The sequence below is a fragment of the Salmo trutta genome, unplaced genomic scaffold (assembly GCF_901001165.1).
Source record: "Salmo trutta unplaced genomic scaffold, fSalTru1.1, whole genome shotgun sequence".
Lineage (NCBI taxonomy): Eukaryota > Metazoa > Chordata > Actinopteri > Salmoniformes > Salmonidae > Salmo > Salmo trutta.
The window spans coordinates 2,866,748-2,885,105 of record NW_021823195.1 but is presented as its reverse complement, the minus strand read 5'-3'; the positions used below and the strand labels follow the sequence as shown (position 1 = coordinate 2,885,105).

Here is an 18,358-nt window from a genome sequence, read left to right as displayed (position 1 = left end):
TTCTCTACCACTAGGACTAGGTTATACCAGACAGAACAGAGTAGATCCATTCTCTACCACTAGGACTAGGTTACACCAGACAGAACAGAGTAGATCCATTCTCTACCACTAGGACTAGGTTACACCAGACAGAACAGAGTAGATTCATTCTCTACCACTAGGTTACACCAGACAGAACAGAGTAGATCCATTCTCTACCACTAGGACTAGGTTACACCAGACAGAACAGAGTAGATCCATTCTCTACCACTAGGTTACACCAGACAGAACAGAGTAGATCCATTCTCTACCACTAGGTTACACCAGACAGAACAGAGTAGATCCATTCTCTACCACTAGGTTACACCAGACAGAACAGAGTAGATCCATTCTCTACCACTAGGACTAGGTTACACCAGACAGAACAGAGTAGATCCATTCTCTACCACTAGGTTACACCAGACAGAACAGAGTAGATCCATTCTCTACCACTAGGACTAGGTTACACCAGACAGAACAGAGTAGATCCATTCTCTACCACTAGGACTAGGTTACACCAGACAGAACAGAGTAGATCCATTCTCTACCACTAGGTTACACCAGACAGAACAGAGTAGATCCATTCTCTACCACTAGGTTATACCAGACAGAACAGAGTAGATCCATTCTCTACCACTAGGTTACACCAGACAGAACAGAGTAGATCCATTCTCTACCACTAGGTTACACCAGACAGAACAGAGTAGATCCATTCTCTACCACTAGGACTAGGTTACACCAGACAGAACAGAGTAGATCCATTCTCTACCACTAGGTTACACCAGACAGAACAGAGTAGATCCATTCTCTACCACTAGGTTATACCAGACAGAACAGAGTAGATCCATTCTCTACCACTAGGTTACACCAGACAGAACAGAGTAGATCCATTCTCTACCACTAGGACTAGGTTACACCAGACAGAACAGAGTAGATCCATTCTGTACCACTAGGTTACACCAGACAGAACAGAGTAGATCCATTCTCTACCACTAGGTTACACCAGACAGAACAGAGTAGATCCATTCTCTACCACTAGGACTAGGTTACACCAGACAGAACAGAGTAGATCCATTCTCTACCACTAGGACTAGGTTACACCAGACAGAACAGAGTAGATCCATTCTCTACCACTAGGTTACACCAGACAGAACAGAGTAGATCCATTCTCTACCACTAGGTTACACCAGACAGAACAGAGTAGATCCATTCTCTACCACTAGGTTACACCAGACAGAACAGAGTAGATCCATTCTCTACCACTAGGTTACACCAGACAGAACAGAGTAGATCCATTCTCTACCACTAGGACTAGGTTACACCAGACAGAACAGAGTAGATCCATTCTCTACCACTAGGTTACACCAGACAGAACAGAGTAGATCCATTCTCTACCACTAGGACTAGGTTACACCAGACAGAACAGAGTAGATCCATTCTCTACCACTAGGACTAGGTTACACCAGACAGAACAGAGTAGATCCATTCTCTACCACTAGGTTACACCAGACAGAACAGAGTAGATCCATTCTCTACCACTAGGACTAGGTTACACCAGACAGAACAGAGTAGATCCATTCTATACCACTAGGACTAGGTTACACCAGACAGAACAGAGTAGATCCATTCTCTACCACTAGGACTAGGTTACACCAGACAGAACAGAGTAGATCCATTCTCTACCACTAGGTTACACCAGACAGAACAGAGTAGATCCATTCTCTACCACTAGGTTACACCAGACAGAACAGAGTAGATCCATTCTCTACCACTAGGTTACACCAGACAGAACAGAGTAGATCCATTCTCTACCACTAGGTTATACCAGACAGAACAGAGTAGATCCATTCTCTACCACTAGGTTACACCAGACAGAACAGAGTAGATCCATTCTCTACCACTAGGACTAGGTTACACCAGACAGAACAGAGTAGATCCATTCTGTACCACTAGGTTACACCAGACAGAACAGAGTAGATCCATTCTCTACCACTAGGTTACACCAGACAGAACAGAGTAGATCCATTCTCTACCACTAGGACTAGGTTACACCAGACAGAACAGAGTAGATCCATTCTCTACCACTAGGACTAGGTTACACCAGACAGAACAGAGTAGATCCATTCTCTACCACTAGGTTACACCAGACAGAACAGAGTAGATCCATTCTCTACCACTAGGTTACACCAGACAGAACAGAGTAGATCCATTCTCTACCACTAGGTTACACCAGACAGAACAGAGTAGATCCATTCTCTACCACTAGGTTACACCAGACAGAACAGAGTAGATCCATTCTCTACCACTAGGACTAGGTTACACCAGACAGAACAGAGTAGATCCATTCTCTACCACTAGGTTACACCAGACAGAACAGAGTAGATCCATTCTCTACCACTAGGACTAGGTTACACCAGACAGAACAGAGTAGATCCATTCTCTACCACTAGCACTAGGTTACACCAGACAGAACAGAGTAGATCCATTCTCTACCACTAGGTTACACCAGACAGAACAGAGTAGATCCATTCTCTACCACTAGGTTACACCAGACAGAACAGAGTAGATCCATTCTCTACCACTAGGTTACACCAGACAGAACAGAGTAGATCCATTCTCTACCACTAGGTTACACCAGACAGAACAGAGTAGATCCATTCTCTACCACTAGGACTAGGTTACACCAGACAGAACAGAGTAGATCCATTCTCTACCACTAGGTTACACCAGACAGAACAGAGTAGATCCATTCTCTACCACTAGGTTATACCAGACAGAACAGAGTAGATCCATTCTCTACCACTAGGTTACACCAGACAGAACAGAGTAGATCCATTCTCTACCACTAGGACTAGGTTACACCAGACAGAACAGAGTAGATCCATTCTGTACCACTAGGTTACACCAGACAGAACAGAGTAGATCCATTCTCTACCACTAGGTTACACCAGACAGAACAGAGTAGATCCATTCTCTACCACTAGGACTAGGTTACACCAGACAGAACAGAGTAGATCCATTCTCTACCACTAGGACTAGGTTACACCAGACAGAACAGAGTAGATCCATTCTCTACCACTAGGTTACACCAGACAGAACAGAGTAGATCCATTCTCTACCACTAGGTTACACCAGACAGAACAGAGTAGATCCATTCTCTACCACTAGGTTATACCAGACAGAACAGAGTAGATCCATTCTCTACCACTAGGTTACACCAGACAGAACAGAGTAGATCCATTCTCTACCACTAGGACTAGGTTACACCAGACAGAACAGAGTAGATCCATTCTCTACCACTAGGTTACACCAGACAGAACAGAGTAGATCCATTCTCTACCACTAGGACTAGGTTACACCAGACAGAACAGAGTAGATCCATTCTCTACCACTAGGACTAGGTTACACCAGACAGAACAGAGTAGATCCATTCTCTACCACTAGGTTACACCAGACAGAACAGAGTAGATCCATTCTCTACCACTAGGACTAGGTTACACCAGACAGAACAGAGTAGATCCATTCTATACCACTAGGACTAGGTTACACCAGACAGAACAGAGTAGATCCATTCTCTACCACTAGGACTAGGTTACACCAGACAGAACAGAGTAGATCCATTCTCTACCACTAGGTTACACCAGACAGAACAGAGTAGATCCATTCTCTACCACTAGGTTACACCAGACAGAACAGAGTAGATCCATTCTCTACCACTAGGTTACACCAGACAGAACAGAGTAGATCCATTCTCTACCACTAGGTTACACCAGACAGAACAGAGTAGATCCATTCTCTACCACTAGGACTAGGTTACACCAGACAGAACAGAGTAGATCCATTCTCTACCACTAGGACTAGGTTATACCAGACAGAACAGAGTAGATCCATTCTCTACCACTAGGACTAGGTTACACCAGACAGAACAGAGTAGATCCATTCTCTACCACTAGGACTAGGTTACACCAGACAGAACAGAGTAGATTCATTCTCTACCACTAGGTTACACCAGACAGAACAGAGTAGATCCATTCTCTACCACTAGGACTAGGTTACACCAGACAGAACAGAGTAGATCCATTCTCTACCACTAGGTTACACCAGACAGAACAGAGTAGATCCATTCTCTACCACTAGGTTACACCAGACAGAACAGAGTAGATCCATTCTCTACCACTAGGTTACACCAGACAGAACAGAGTAGATCCATTCTCTACCACTAGGACTAGGTTACACCAGACAGAACAGAGTAGATCCATTCTCTACCACTAGGTTACACCAGACAGAACAGAGTAGATCCATTCTCTACCACTAGGACTAGGTTACACCAGACAGAACAGAGTAGATCCATTCTCTACCACTAGGACTAGGTTACACCAGACAGAACAGAGTAGATCCATTCTCTACCACTAGGTTACACCAGACAGAACAGAGTAGATCCATTCTCTACCACTAGGTTACACCAGACAGAACAGAGTAGATCCATTCTCTACCACTAGGTTACACCAGACAGAACAGAGTAGATCCATTCTCTACCACTAGGTTACACCAGACAGAACAGAGTAGATCCATTCTCTACCACTAGGACTAGGTTACACCAGACAGAACAGAGTAGATCCATTCTCTACCACTAGGTTACACCAGACAGAACAGAGTAGATCCATTCTCTACCACTAGGTTATACCAGACAGAACAGAGTAGATCCATTCTCTACCACTAGGTTACACCAGACAGAACAGAGTAGATCCATTCTCTACCACTAGGACTAGGTTACACCAGACAGAACAGAGTAGATCCATTCTGTACCACTAGGTTACACCAGACAGAACAGAGTAGATCCATTCTCTACCACTAGGTTACACCAGACAGAACAGAGTAGATCCATTCTCTACCACTAGGACTAGGTTACACCAGACAGAACAGAGTAGACCCAGTCCCAAATGGCAGTTTACCGCCCAGCCCTAAGGCCTAGCGCCCGTCCCAAATGGCAGTTTACCTCCCAGCCCTAAGGCCCGTCCCAAATGGCTGTTTACCGCCCAGCCCTAAGGCCTAGGGCCCGTCCCAAATGGCACTAATCCCTATATAATCCTCAACTGTGGATCTCCAAGCCTTGTTCCACTGCTTTAGTTCATTTTTCCCCTCTGAGTCACTGATTTAGACCTGGGACACCAGGTGGGTGTAAATAATGATCAGGTACAACAGAAAACCCATCAGGCTCCAGACCTCGTAGGGTCAGAGTTGAATACCCGTGCCCTATATAGTGCACTATTTTGGACCAGGGCCCATAGCCATTTGGGACGTAGCCTAGGCCTATATTACAGAGCGATAACGCCAGTTAAGGCCACACGGTGATCTCTCCACTCAAGTCTAATGTAGGGTGAGACCATATCATTTGAATATTTGGAAGATGATCGTCCTATACTTTCAAATAGCTTTTTATTAGCCTCGTTTGTTTCTCGACAGCTACGTTGAACCGATCTAGTCTAGTTACCATGAAATGCTGCTGTCCGGGGGGGATTCCTCACCAGACTATAACAACTCAGACCAGGGTTGGGATGTAATCCTTCCAGGGTCCTTTTGGAGGAAGGATTATTTGACATTTTTTGGCCTTAACGCAGGCCTGTTTTAAAGATGAACCCATGGCCGCCCCACCACCGTTGTTAATGTTTTTCGTTGCCGAGCTGAGGAGCGGTATGGTGAAAATAAATTGCTGTGTGTATTGTGCTCCTCTATCGTACGTGATGTCCGAGAGGAGAGATCTGGGCGTTGTTGTAACCACTTTTTGTGTCGTTTTAATGTCACAAATAGATGTGGCTGTTTTCACCATTAAGGTTTTCAGCTGTAAACGTTCAATGCAGATGGTTTTTTTTAACCTTTTTTTATTTTTTTATTTTTTATATCAAATTTTTTCTGGGTAATAATTAAGTACCTTACTGTGATTTGGTTTCAATTTCAAATGGTCAAAAATAAACCAAAAATTGTTTCTCAGCAATTAGGTTTGGAACACTCTCTTTCCTAGCCACTGTGCTTCTACACCTGCATTACTTCCTGTTTGGGGTTTTAGGCTGGGTTTCTGTACAGCACTTTGAGATATCAGCTGATGTAAAAAGGGCTTTATAAATACATTTGATTTCTTATTGGTCTTTTTAAATGTCACCAGATAGGCCAAAACTCCATCCCACCATAACAGGCAGAAATTTCAGCCGGTCTTTTCAAAAGCTCTTTGACTAAATTGGCGTTATTATAATTTTTCTCAGTTTTCTTCCAACCTCATAATATGGAAATGTAAACACAGGAAAAACTAATTTTTGACTGCACTGGACCTTTATAAGACTCTGAAATGTTTAATCTGTAACTGCTACAAAGTAAAGATTGGTGTTGTGTGAAGCTTTACTGCTTTCTCTTTTAATGAGTATTTTGATTTCAATAACAATTTCCTGCACATTTAATTTATGAATATTTAAAAATATAAATATGAATATATTTATATATCTACTCTACCGACATATCAAAGTTCCAGAGTGGGATCTCTGCTGTTATCAACAGAGTGAATGTTAAAATAGATACCAGAAGAGTCTCCCCAGAGTGGGATCTCTGCTAATAGCCCCTCTGGGGTAGCCTAATAGCCTCTCTGGGGTAGGCTAATAGCCTCTCTGGGGTAGCCTAATAGCCCCTCTGGGGTAGCCTAATAGCCTCTCTGGGGTAGGCTAATAGCCCCTCTGGGGTAGGCTAATAGCCTCTCTGGGGTAGGCTAATAGCCTCTCTGGGGTAGGCTAATAGCCTCTCTGGGGTAGCCTAATAGCCTCTCTGGGGTAGGCTAATAGCCTCTCTGGGGTAGGCTAATAGCCTCTCTGGGGTAGGCTAATAGCCCCTCTGGGGTAGCCTAATAGCCTCTCTGGGCTAGGTTAGGTCTATAGATTCTCTGGGGTAGGCTAATACCCTCTCTGGGCTAGGTTAGGTCTATAGATTCTCTGGGGTAGGCTAATACCCTCTCTGGGCTAGGTTAGGTCTATAGATTCTCTGGGGTAGGCTAATAGCCTCTCTGGGGTAGGCTAATAGCCTCTCTGGGGTAGGTTAGGTCTATAGATTCTCTGGGGTAGGCTAATAGCCTCTCTGGGGTAGGCTAGGTTAGGTCTATAGCTCGTTCTTAGTTGATTTTGGATGTGTTTGCTGTATTAACCCCGGGGACCTCACACGGTATGAAGATCAGAAGAATATCCCAGTCACGTTAGAAAGTAGAGGTTAACTGAAGGTCGTTTCCTGCTGAAACAGAGAGTTCTGGTAAACCTTAAGTGTGACCAGTGACACTTCTGTTCCTCTTTGGCCTCCATGTGGACTGTGTTTACTAGGTTGCTGGTCACTGTGTGCTGTGCCCTCGGCATCATTCACTGTCTGTAGTTCAGGGTAAAAGTCAAACAAATGATTCATGAACAAAACTCGTCTGTTATGTAAAGCAGTGTGAGTGGAAACGGTGAGTTTAATCAGATTACCTACCGCAGGTGTTGTTCTATGGCTCTGAATACCCATAAAGCAATAGTCAGTTATAGATACTGAATGCACTATTCATGTGTGGGGTTGCAGCAGGTGGTAGGATTTCCCTGCTAGAGGTCATTGAGTTTGTGTGGCTTATAAGGGATGTGTCAACGTTTAAACTGATAAAAAAAAAAATTAAAAAGTTTTTCTATTTAAAATGCTAATAAAAATGTCCATGTAAATTCAGAATGCAGCTGTGCTGAGGCCAGTAATGGTTTAGGTCTCACGGTGCCTTTTTTACATGGGGGAAGTGTTTCACCTGTACTTCCATTACTGTACCTCAACTCCACCTCACAAAGTCTGCGTTTCCTTCTCATTTAACTTCTCAAAGTATTGTCATACAGGACTGATTTCCTCGACTCCCTTGCATGTCGACTCCCATTTCTAATTTGTCAACATTTTGATTCCGAAAGGAATTGACTCCGAAGATTCAATATTTTGGGGGGGAACGGAGCGTTTTCCATAGTGAGGTGAGGGGCACAGTACTGGCAGGTACTGGCCACCAAGCAGACATTCAGAACCGTGCTCGAGGCCTTTCTATCAGTATACAATGCCTTCGGGGAAGTATTCATTTATATATGACTTTTTCTACATTTTATTGTTTACGTTACAGCCTTATTCTAAGTAAATATATCAAAGTTCTCAGCAATCTACTCACAATTACCTCATAATTACAAAGCGAAAAACAGGTTTTTAGAAATGTTTTCAAATGTATTAAAAATAAACGGATAACTTTTTATTTACATACAGGACCAGTCAAAAGGTTTTCTTTATTCTTACTGTTTTCTACATTGGAAAATAATAGTGAAGACATCAACACTATGAAATCACACATATGGAATCATGTAGTAACCAAAGTGTTAAACAAATCAAAATATATTTTATATTTGAGATTCTTCTAAGTAGCCACCCTTTGCCTTGATGACAACTTTGCACACTCTTGGCATTCTCTCAACCAGCTTCATGAAGTAGTCACCTGGAATGCATTTCAATTAACAGGTGTACCTTCTTAAAAGTTAATTTGTGGAATTTCTTTCCTCCTTAATGCGTTTGAGACAATCAGTTGTGTTGTGGCAAGGTAGGGGTGGTATACAGAAGATAGCCCTATTTGGTAAAAGACCAAGTCCATATTATGGCAAGAACAGCTCAAATAAGCAAAGAGAAACGACAGTCCATTTTTATTATTGTAACCAGGTAGGCTAGTTGAGAACAAGTTCTCATTTACGACTGCGGCCTGGCCAAGAATAAAGCAAAGCAGTTCGACACAAACAACAGAGTTACACATGGAATAAACAAAAGTACAGTCAATAACACAATAATAGTAAAGTCTATATACAGTGTGTGCAAATGTAGTAAGATTAGGGAGGAATGGTAATAAATGGGCCATAGTGGCAAAATAATTACAATTTAGCAATTAAACACTGAAATGGTAGATGTGCAGAAGATGAATGATGTGCAAGTAGAGATACTGGGGTGCGAAGGAGCAAACTAAATAAATACAGTATGGGGATGAGGTAGTTGGGTGGGCTATTTACAGATGGGCTATGTACAGGTGCAATGATCAGTAAGCTTTAAGACATGAAGGTCAGTCAATCTGGAAAATTTCAAGAACTTTGAAAGTTTCTTCAACTGCAGTCGCAAAAACCATCAAGCGCTAGGATGAAACTGGCTCTCATGAGGACCGCCACAGGAAAGGAAGACCCAGAGTTACCTCTGTTGCAGAGGATAAGTTCATTACAGCCTCAGAAATTACAGCCCAAATAAATGCTTCACAAGTAACAGACACATCTCAACATTAACTGTTCAGAGGAGACTGCGTGAATCAGGCCTTCATGGTCTAATTGCTGCAAAGAAACCACTACTAAAGGACACCAATAAGAAGAGAGTAGTTTGGGCAAGAAATACGAGCAATGGACATTAGACCGGTGGAAATCTGTCCTTTTGGTCTGACGAGTCCAAATTTGACATTTTTGCTTCCCACCGCCGTGTCTTTGTGAGACACAGAGTAGGTGAACGGATGATCTCCACATGTGTGTTTCCCTCCGTGAAGCATGGAGGAGGAGGTGTGATGGTGTGGGGGTGCTTTGCTGGTGACACTGTCCATGATTTATTTAGAATTCAAGGCCCGCTTAACCAGCATGGCTACCACAGCATTCTGCAGCGATACGCCATCCCATCTGGTTTGCACTTAGTGGGACGATCATTTGTTTTTCTTCCCAACAGGACAATGAACCAACACACCTCCAGGCTGTGTAAGGGCTATTTGACCATGAAGGAGAGTGATGGAGTGCTGCTTCAGATGACCTGGCCTCCACAATCACCTGACCTCAACCCAATTCAGATGGCTTGGGATGAGTCGGACTGTAGAGTGAAGGAAAAACAGCCAACAGCTCAGCATATGTGGGAACTCCTTCAAGACTGTTGGAAAAGCATTCCTCATGAAGCTGGTTGAGAAAATGCCAAGAGTGTGCAAAGCTGTCATCAAGGCAAAGGGTGGCTACTTTGAAGAATTTGTTTCACACTTTTTTGCTTACTACATGATTCCATATGTGTTATTTCATAGTTTTGGTGTCTTCACTATTATTCTACAATGTAGAAAATAGTAAAAATAAAGACTTGGCTATGAAACTCGAAGTTGAACTCAGGTGTATCCTGTTTCCCATTGATCATCCTTGAGATGTTTCTACAACTTGATTGGAGTCCACCTGTGGTAAATTCAATTGATTGGACATGATTTGGAAAGGCACACACCTGTCTATATAAGGTCCCACAGTTGACAGTGAATGTCAGAGCAAAAACCAAGCCATGAGGTCGAAGGAATTGTCCGAAGAGCTCAGAGACGGGATTGTGTCGAGGCACAGATCTGGGGAAGGGTACCCAAAAAATGTATTCGGCATTGAAGGTCCCCAAGAACACAGTGGCCTCCATCATTGTTAAATAGAAGTTTAGAACTACTCTTCCTAGAGCTGGCTGCCTGGCCGCCCGGCCAAACTGAGCAATTGGGGGAGAAGGGCCCTGGTCAGGGAGGTGACCAAGAACCCGATGGTCACTGTGACAGAGCTCTAGAGTTCCTCTATGGAGATGGTTGTCCTTCTGGAAGGTTCTCCCATCTCTGCAGCACTCCACCAATCAGGCCTTGATGGTAGGGTGGCCAGACAGAAGCCACTCCTCAGTAAAAAGCACATGACAGCCCGCTTGGAGTTTGCTAAAAGGCACCTAAAGAACTCTCAGAACATGAGAAACAAGATTCTTTGGTCTGATGAAACCAAGATGAATGCCAAGTGTCACATCTGGATGAAACCTGGCGCCATCTTTATGCTGAAGCACGGTGGTGGCAGCGTCAAGCTGTGGGGATGTTTTTCAGCAGCAGGTACTGGTAAAGGTGCTTCAACAAAGTACTGTGTGAAGGGTCTGAATACTTATGTAAAATGTGATACTTCAGTTTTTTTATTTTCATAAATTAGCATAAATTTTTTGCTTTGTCTTTCTGGGGTATTGTGTGTAGATTGATTAAAAACAAAACATTTTCCTCATCCATTTTAGAATAAGGCTGTAACGTAACAATGTGGAAAAAGTCAAGCGGTCTGAATACTTTCCGAATGCGCTGTAGGCAGGTCAGCCAGCAGCAGACAGACGGTCAGAACCGGTCACTAGGCCTTTCTATCAGCATTCAAAAGCTGTATCTCGCAACTTCCTGAGAAACAGGGCCTATCATCAATGGATATGCTAAGATATTGAGATGAGGTGAGATGATTCACTCTTCACACTGTCACAAACAGTTTCTGGCCATGTTCACGGGTTTGCTTCACACTGTTCATGGTAACCAGGGCACCAAAACAGCGGAGAAGTCGAGCCTCGTACTTCAAAACGCTCTTAGTTGTTTGTGGAAATTGACCCACTATGCTGTTTACTATCTGTGTAAATTATACAACTTCCCCAGGCCTCTACAGCCGACCGTCTCGTTAAGCTACGACACGGAAAATAAGGTTTTGTAATAACTGCACTGTGATTTTTTTTTTTAATTGTGTTTTTTTTGGAGGGGGTTAGGAATTTTTTCTCAGCGTTAAGTTTGAGAAATGTTTGACCGTTCATTGCCCTATTTGTTCCATCCTGCAGTATGTCTAGACTGACTACTCCTTTTCACTTCCTGGTTCTGCTGTGGCTGTTCTGCGTTTTGTCCAGTAGGGGGAGACGTAGGTTCACAAACTGGACAGAACAACCCTGCTGTTTTGTTCCCAGTTCAACCAACCTTCAGCTGTTTGTTGAGCCATCAGATGGCGTTACGACTCTGTTAGAAGGATCATGTGGGCTTCCCTGTGGCTCAGTTGGTAGAGCATGGTGTTTGCAACGCCAGCATGGTGTGTGCAACGCCAGGGTTGTGGGTTCGATTCCCACGGGGGGCCAGTACAAAAATAAAAAGCATGAAATTAAATGTATGAAATATATGCATTCACTACTGTAAGTCGCTCTGGATAAGAGCATCTGCTAAATGACTAAAATGTAGAAATGTAGAAATGTAATATTGACCCGTTACTTCTGCAGCCCTTTAAAACACTGACTTTAGTCTTTGTGTGCAAGGTAGTGCACTGGCTATCAGAGCCTCCACTCTGTCCCACAGCCCAGCCTACACTGTTGGTTAGGTGATATCTCAGCCCAGTCTACACTGTTGGTTAGGTGATATCTCAGTCCAGCCCAGCCCACACTGTTGGTTAGGTGATATCTCAGTCCAGCCTACACTGTTGGTTAGGTGATATCTCAGTCCAGCCTACACTGTTGGTTAGGTGATATCTCAGCCCAGCCCACACTGTTGGTTAGGTGATATCTCAGTCCAGTCCAGCCTACACTGTTGGTTAGGTGATATCTCAGTCCAGTCCAGCCTACACTGTTGGTTAGGTGATATCTCAGTCCAGCCTACACTGTTGGTTAGGTGATATCTCAGTCCAGTCCAGTCTACACTGTTGGTTAGGTGATATCTCAGCCCAGCCCACACTGTTGGTTAGGTGATATCTCAGTCCAGTCCAGCCTAAACTGTTGGTTAGGTGATATCTCAGTCCAGTCCAGCCTACACTGTTGGTTAGGTGATATCTCAGTCCAGCCTACACTGTTGGTTAGGTGATATCTCAGCCCAGTCCAGCCTACACTGTTGGTTAGGTGATATCTCAGCCCATCCCAGCCTACACTGTTGGTTAGGTGATATCTCAGTCCAGCCTACACTGTTGGTTAGGTGATATCTCAGCCCAGTCCAGCCTACACTGTTGGTTAGGTGATATCTCAGCCCAGTCCAGCCTACACTGTTGGTTAGGTGATATCTCAGCCCAGCCCAGCCTACACTGTTGGTTAGGTGATATCTCAGTCCAGCCTACACTGTTGGTTAGGTGATATCTCAGCCCAGTCCAGCCTACACTGTTGGTTAGGTGATATCTCAGCCCAGTCCAGCCTACACTGTTGGTTAGGTGATATCTCAGCCCAGCCTACACTGTTGGTTAGGTGATATCTCAGTCCAGCCCAGCCTACACTGTTGGTTAGGTGATATCTCAGCCCAGCCTACACTGTTGGTTAGGTGATATCTCAGTCCAGCCTACACTGTTGGTTAGGTGATATCTCAGCCCAGCCCAGCCTACACTGTTGGTTAGGTGATATCTCAGCCCAGCCTACACTGTTGGTTAGGTGATATCTCAGTCCAGCCCAGCCTACACTGTTGGTTAGGTGATATCTCAGCCCAGTCCAGCCTACACTGTTGGTTAGGTGATATCTCAGTCCAGTCTACACTGTTGGTTAGGTGATATCTCAGTCCAGCCCAGTCTACACTGTTGGTTAGGTGATATCTCAGTCCAGCCCAGCCTACACTGTTGGTTAGGTGATATCTCAGTCCAGCCCAGCCTACACTGTTGGTTAGGTGATATCTCAGTCCAGCCCAGCCTACACTGTTGGTTAGGTGATATCTCAGTCCAGCCCAGCCTACACTGTTGGTTAGGTGATATCTCAGTCCAGCCCAGCCTACACTGTTGGTTAGGTGATATCTCAGTCCAGCCTACACTGTTGGTTAGGTGATATCTCAGCCCATCCCAGCCTACACTGTTGGTTAGGTGATATCTCAGTCCAGCCCAGCCTACACTGTTGGTTAGGTGATATCTCAGTCCAGCCTACACTGTTGGTTAGGTGATATCTCAGTCCAGCCCAGCCTACACTGTTGGTTAGGTGATATCTCAGTCCAGCCTACACTGTTGGTTAGGTGATATCTCAGTCCAGCCTACACTGTTGGTTAGGTGATATCTCAGCCCAGCCTACACTGTTGGTTAGGTGATATCTCAGTCCAGCCCAGCCTACACTGTTGGTTAGGTGATATCTCAGTCCAGCCTACACTGTTGGTTAGGTGATATCTCAGTCCAGCCTACACTGTTGGTTAGGTGATATCTCAGTCCAGCCTACACTGTTGGTTAGGTGATATCTCAGCCCAGTCCAGCCTACACTGTTGGTTAGGTGATATCTCAGTCCAGCCCAGCCTACACTGTTGGTTAGGTGATATCTCAGTCTAGCCTACACTGTTGGTTAGGTGATATCACAGCCCAGCCTACACTGTTGGTTAGGTGACATTTCATGTTGCCCCTTTTTGTTATTTTGAAGGTCTGTGTCCCAAATTGCACCCTATTCCCTACATAGTGCACTACTTCTGACCAGCGCCCTGTGACTATATAGGGAATAGGGTGCGATTTGGGATGTGCAGCCTATGTCTCTGTGGGATAATGCATGGAGATGTGACTGGTATCTGAACATTCTGTCTCCCCTTGTTACCGTGACTACATTCATCATGTTTCAGGTCTATCCCCACTGTTCCCTGACCTTCTGTTTCAGATCTAACCCCACTGTTCCCTGACCTTCTGTATGTTTCAGATCTAACCCCACTGTTCCCTGACCTTCTGTTTAAGATCTAACCCCACTGTTCCCTGACCTGTTTCAGATCTAACCCCACTGTTCCCTGACCTTGTGTATGTTTCAGATCTAACCCCACTGTTCCCTGACCTTCTGTTTCAGATCTAACCCTACTGTTCCCTGACCTTCTGTTTCAGATCTAACCCCACTGTTCCCTGACCTTCTGTTTCAGATCTAACCCCACTGTTCCCTGACCTTGTGTTTCAGATCTAACTCCACTGTTCCCTGACCTTGTGTATGTTTCAGATCTAACCCCACTGTTCCCTGACCTTGTGTTTCAGATCTAACCCCACTGTTCCCTGATCTTGTGTTTCAGATCTAACTCCACTGTTCCCTGAACTTCTGTTTCAGATCTAACTCCACTGTTCCCTGACCTTGTGTATATTTCAGATCTAACCCCACTGTTCCCTGACCTTCTGTTTCAGATCTAACCCCACTGTTCCCTGACCTTCTGTATGTTTCAGATCTATCTCCACTGTTCTTTGACCTTCTGTATGTTTCAGATCTATCTCCACTGTTCTTTGACCTTCTGTATGTTTCAGATCTAACCCCACTGTTCCCTGACCTTCTGTTTCAGATCTAACCCCACTGTTCCCTGACCTTCTGTTTCAGATCTAACCCCACTGTTCCCTGACCTTCTGTTTCAGATCTAACCCCACTGTTCCCTGACCTTGTGTATGTTTCAGATCTAACCCCACTGTTCCCTGACCTTGTGTTTCAGATCTAACCCCACTGTTCCCTGACCTTGTGTGTGTTTCAGATCTAACCCCACTGTTCCCTGACCTTGTGTATGTTTCAGATCTAACCCCACTGTTCCCTGACCTTGTGTATGTTTCAGATCTAACCCCACTGTTCCCTGACCTTGTGTTTCAGATCTAACTCCACTGTTCCCTGACCTTCTGTATGTTTCAGATCTAACCCCACTGTTCCCTGACCTTGTGTTTCAGATCTAACCCCACTGTTCCCTGACCTTGTGTTTCAGATCTAACCCCACTGTTCCCTGACCTTCTGTTTCAGATCTAACCCCACTGTTCCCTGACCTTGTGTATGTTTCAGATCTGTGTACGATGACCAGCCTAATGCCCACAAGAGGTTTATGGAGAAGCTGGAGGTCAGGATCCGTAACCATGACAGAGAGATCGAGAAGATGTGTAACTTCCACCACCAGGGGTTTGTGGATGCCATCACTGAGCTGCTCAAAGTCCGTGCTGACGCAGAGAAACTGATGGTGAGAAAGAGCTAAAGAAATGGAAACTATGGATCTATCTAGTCTAGCTCTATGTTCAACCAGGAATAGTAGTGGATCTATCTAGTCTAGCTCTATGTTCAACCAGGGATAGTAGTGGATCAACCAGGGATAGTAGTGGATCTATCTAGTCTAGCTCTATGTTCAACCAGGGATAGTAGTGGATCAACCAGGGATAGTAGTGGATCTATGTAGTCTAGCTCTATGTTCAACCAGGGATAGTAGTGGATCAGTCTAGTCTAGCTCTATGTTCAACCAGGGATAGTAGTGGATCTATCTAGTCTAGCTCTATGTTCAACCATGGATAGTAGTGGATCAACCAGGGATAGTAGTGGATCAGTCTAGTCTAGCTCTATGTTCAACCAGGGATAGCAGTGGATCTATGTAGTCTAGCTCTATTTTCAACCAGGGATAGTAGTGGATCTATCTAGTCTAGCTCTATGTTCAACCAGGGATAGCAGTGGATCTATGTAGTCTAGCTCTATGTTCAACCAGGGATAGCAGTGGATCTATGTAGTCTAGCTCTATGTTCAACCAGGGATAGTAGTGGATCAGTCTAGTCTAGCTCTATGTTCAACCAGGGATAGTAGTGGATCTATCTAGTCTAGCTCTATGTTCAACCAGGGATAGTAGTGGATCTATGTAGTCTAGCTCTATGTTCAACCAGGGATAGTAGTGGATCAACCAGGGATAGTAGTGGATCAGTCTAGTCTAGCTCTATGTTCAACCAGGGATAGCAGTGGATCTATGTAGTCTAGCTCTATGTTCAACCAGGGATAGTAGTGGATCAGTCTAGTCTAGCTCTATGTTCAACCAGGGATAGTAGTGGATCTATCTAGTCTAGCTCTATGTTCAACCAGGGATAGTAGTGGATCTATCTAGTCTAGCTCTATGTTCAACCAGGGATAGTAGTGGATCAGTCTAGTCTAGCTCTATGTTCAACCAGGGATAGCAGTGGATCTATGTAGTCTAGCTCTATGTTCAACCAGGGATAGTAGTGGATCTATCTAGTCTAGCTCTATGTTCAACCAGGGATAGTAGTGGATCTATGTAGTCTAGCTCTATGTTCAACCAGGGATAGCAGTGGATCTATCTAGTCTAGCTCTATGTTCAACCAGGGATAGTAGTGGATCTATCTAGTCTAGCTCTATGTTCAACCAGGGATAGCAGTGGATCTATCTAGTCTAGCTCTATGTTCAACCAGGGATAGTAGTGGATCTATCTAGTCTAGCTCTATGTTCAACCAGGGATAGTAGTGGATCTATGTAGTCTAGTCTAGTTGGAGCGGCGGGTTGGAGCGGGTTGGCCATTCTATAACAGGTTTTAGACACATGTTCATAATGCATTGTAGTCAATAGCAAGTGATGAATCTGCAAATTGTGACTACCGTTTTCCTTTTGTAACAAAATATCAAAGTTTTGGGGATCAACTAGAAGCACAGAAGGAGTTAAAAGAAGGTGAACTTCCCCTTTTAGAGGTTCTTATAGAAAAGGAACAATGTATGAGAGGTTTGTCCTCCTAGAAAACATCATTCAGTCTCCCTCCCCCAGGACTGAGCCGGTCTAGGTGGACCTCCCCCAGGACTGAGCCGGTCTAGGTTGACCTAATGATCCCTCCCCCAGGACTGAGCCGGTCTAGGTTGACCTAATGATCCCTCCCCCAGGACTGAGCCGGTCTAGGTTGATCTCCCCCAGGACTGAGCCGGTCTAGGTTGACCTAATGATCTCTCCCCCAGGACTGAGCCGGTCTAGGTTGACCTAATGATCCCTCCCCCAGGACTGAGCCGGTCTAGGTGGACCTCCCCCAGGACTGAGCCGGTCTAGGTTGACCTAATGATCCCTCCCCCAGGACTGAGCCGGTCTAGGTGGACATCCCCCAGGACTGAGCCGGTCTAGGTTGACCTAATGATCTCTCCCCCAGGACTGAGCCGGTCTAGGTTGACCTAATGATCCCTCCCCCAGGACTGAGCCGGTCTAGGTTGACCTCCCCCAGGACTGAGCCGGTCTAGGTTGACCTAATGATCTCTCCCCCAGGACTGAGCCGGTCTAGGTTGACCTCCCCTAGGACTGAGCCGGTCTAGGTTGACCTCCCCCAGGACTGAGCCGGTCTAGGTTGACCTAATGATCCCTCCCCAGGACTGAGCCGGTCTAGGTTGACCTCCCCCAGGACTGAGCCGGTCTAGGTTGACCTCCCCCAGGACTGAGCCTGTCTAGGTTGACCTCCCCCAGGACTGAACCGGTCTAGGTGGACCTAATGATTCCTCCCCAGGACTGAGCCGGTCTAGGTTGACCTAATGATCTCTCCCCTAGGACTGAGCTGGTCTAGGTTGACCTAATGATCCCTCCCCCAGGACTGAGCTGGTCTAGGTGGACCTCCCCCAGGACTGAGCCGGTCTAGGTTGACCTCCCCCAGGACTGAAACGGTCTAGGTTGATCTCCCCCAGGACTGAGCCGGTCTAGGTTGACCTAATGATCTCTCCCCCAGGACTGAGCCGGTCTAGGTTGACCTAATGATCCCTCCCCAGGACAGAGCCGGTCTAGATTGACATAATGATCTCTCCCCCAGGACTGAACCGGTCTAGGTTGACCTAATGATCTCTCCCCCAGGACTGAACCGGTCTAGGTTGACCTA

At 45.2% G+C, this 18,358-nt stretch overlaps 1 protein-coding gene across 1 annotated transcript in view; it reads left to right on the top strand.

Moving 5' to 3' along the window:
- LOC115189572 (exocyst complex component 6) overlaps positions 1 to 18,358 on the top strand; it is a 70,566-nt gene that overhangs the window by 18,051 nt on the left and 34,157 nt on the right. The window contains exon 2 of the mRNA XM_029748189.1: positions 15,538 to 15,709. Within this exon, the coding sequence (XP_029604049.1) occupies positions 15,538 to 15,709 (172 nt within the window). The remainder of the gene's footprint in view (positions 1 to 15,537; positions 15,710 to 18,358) is intronic.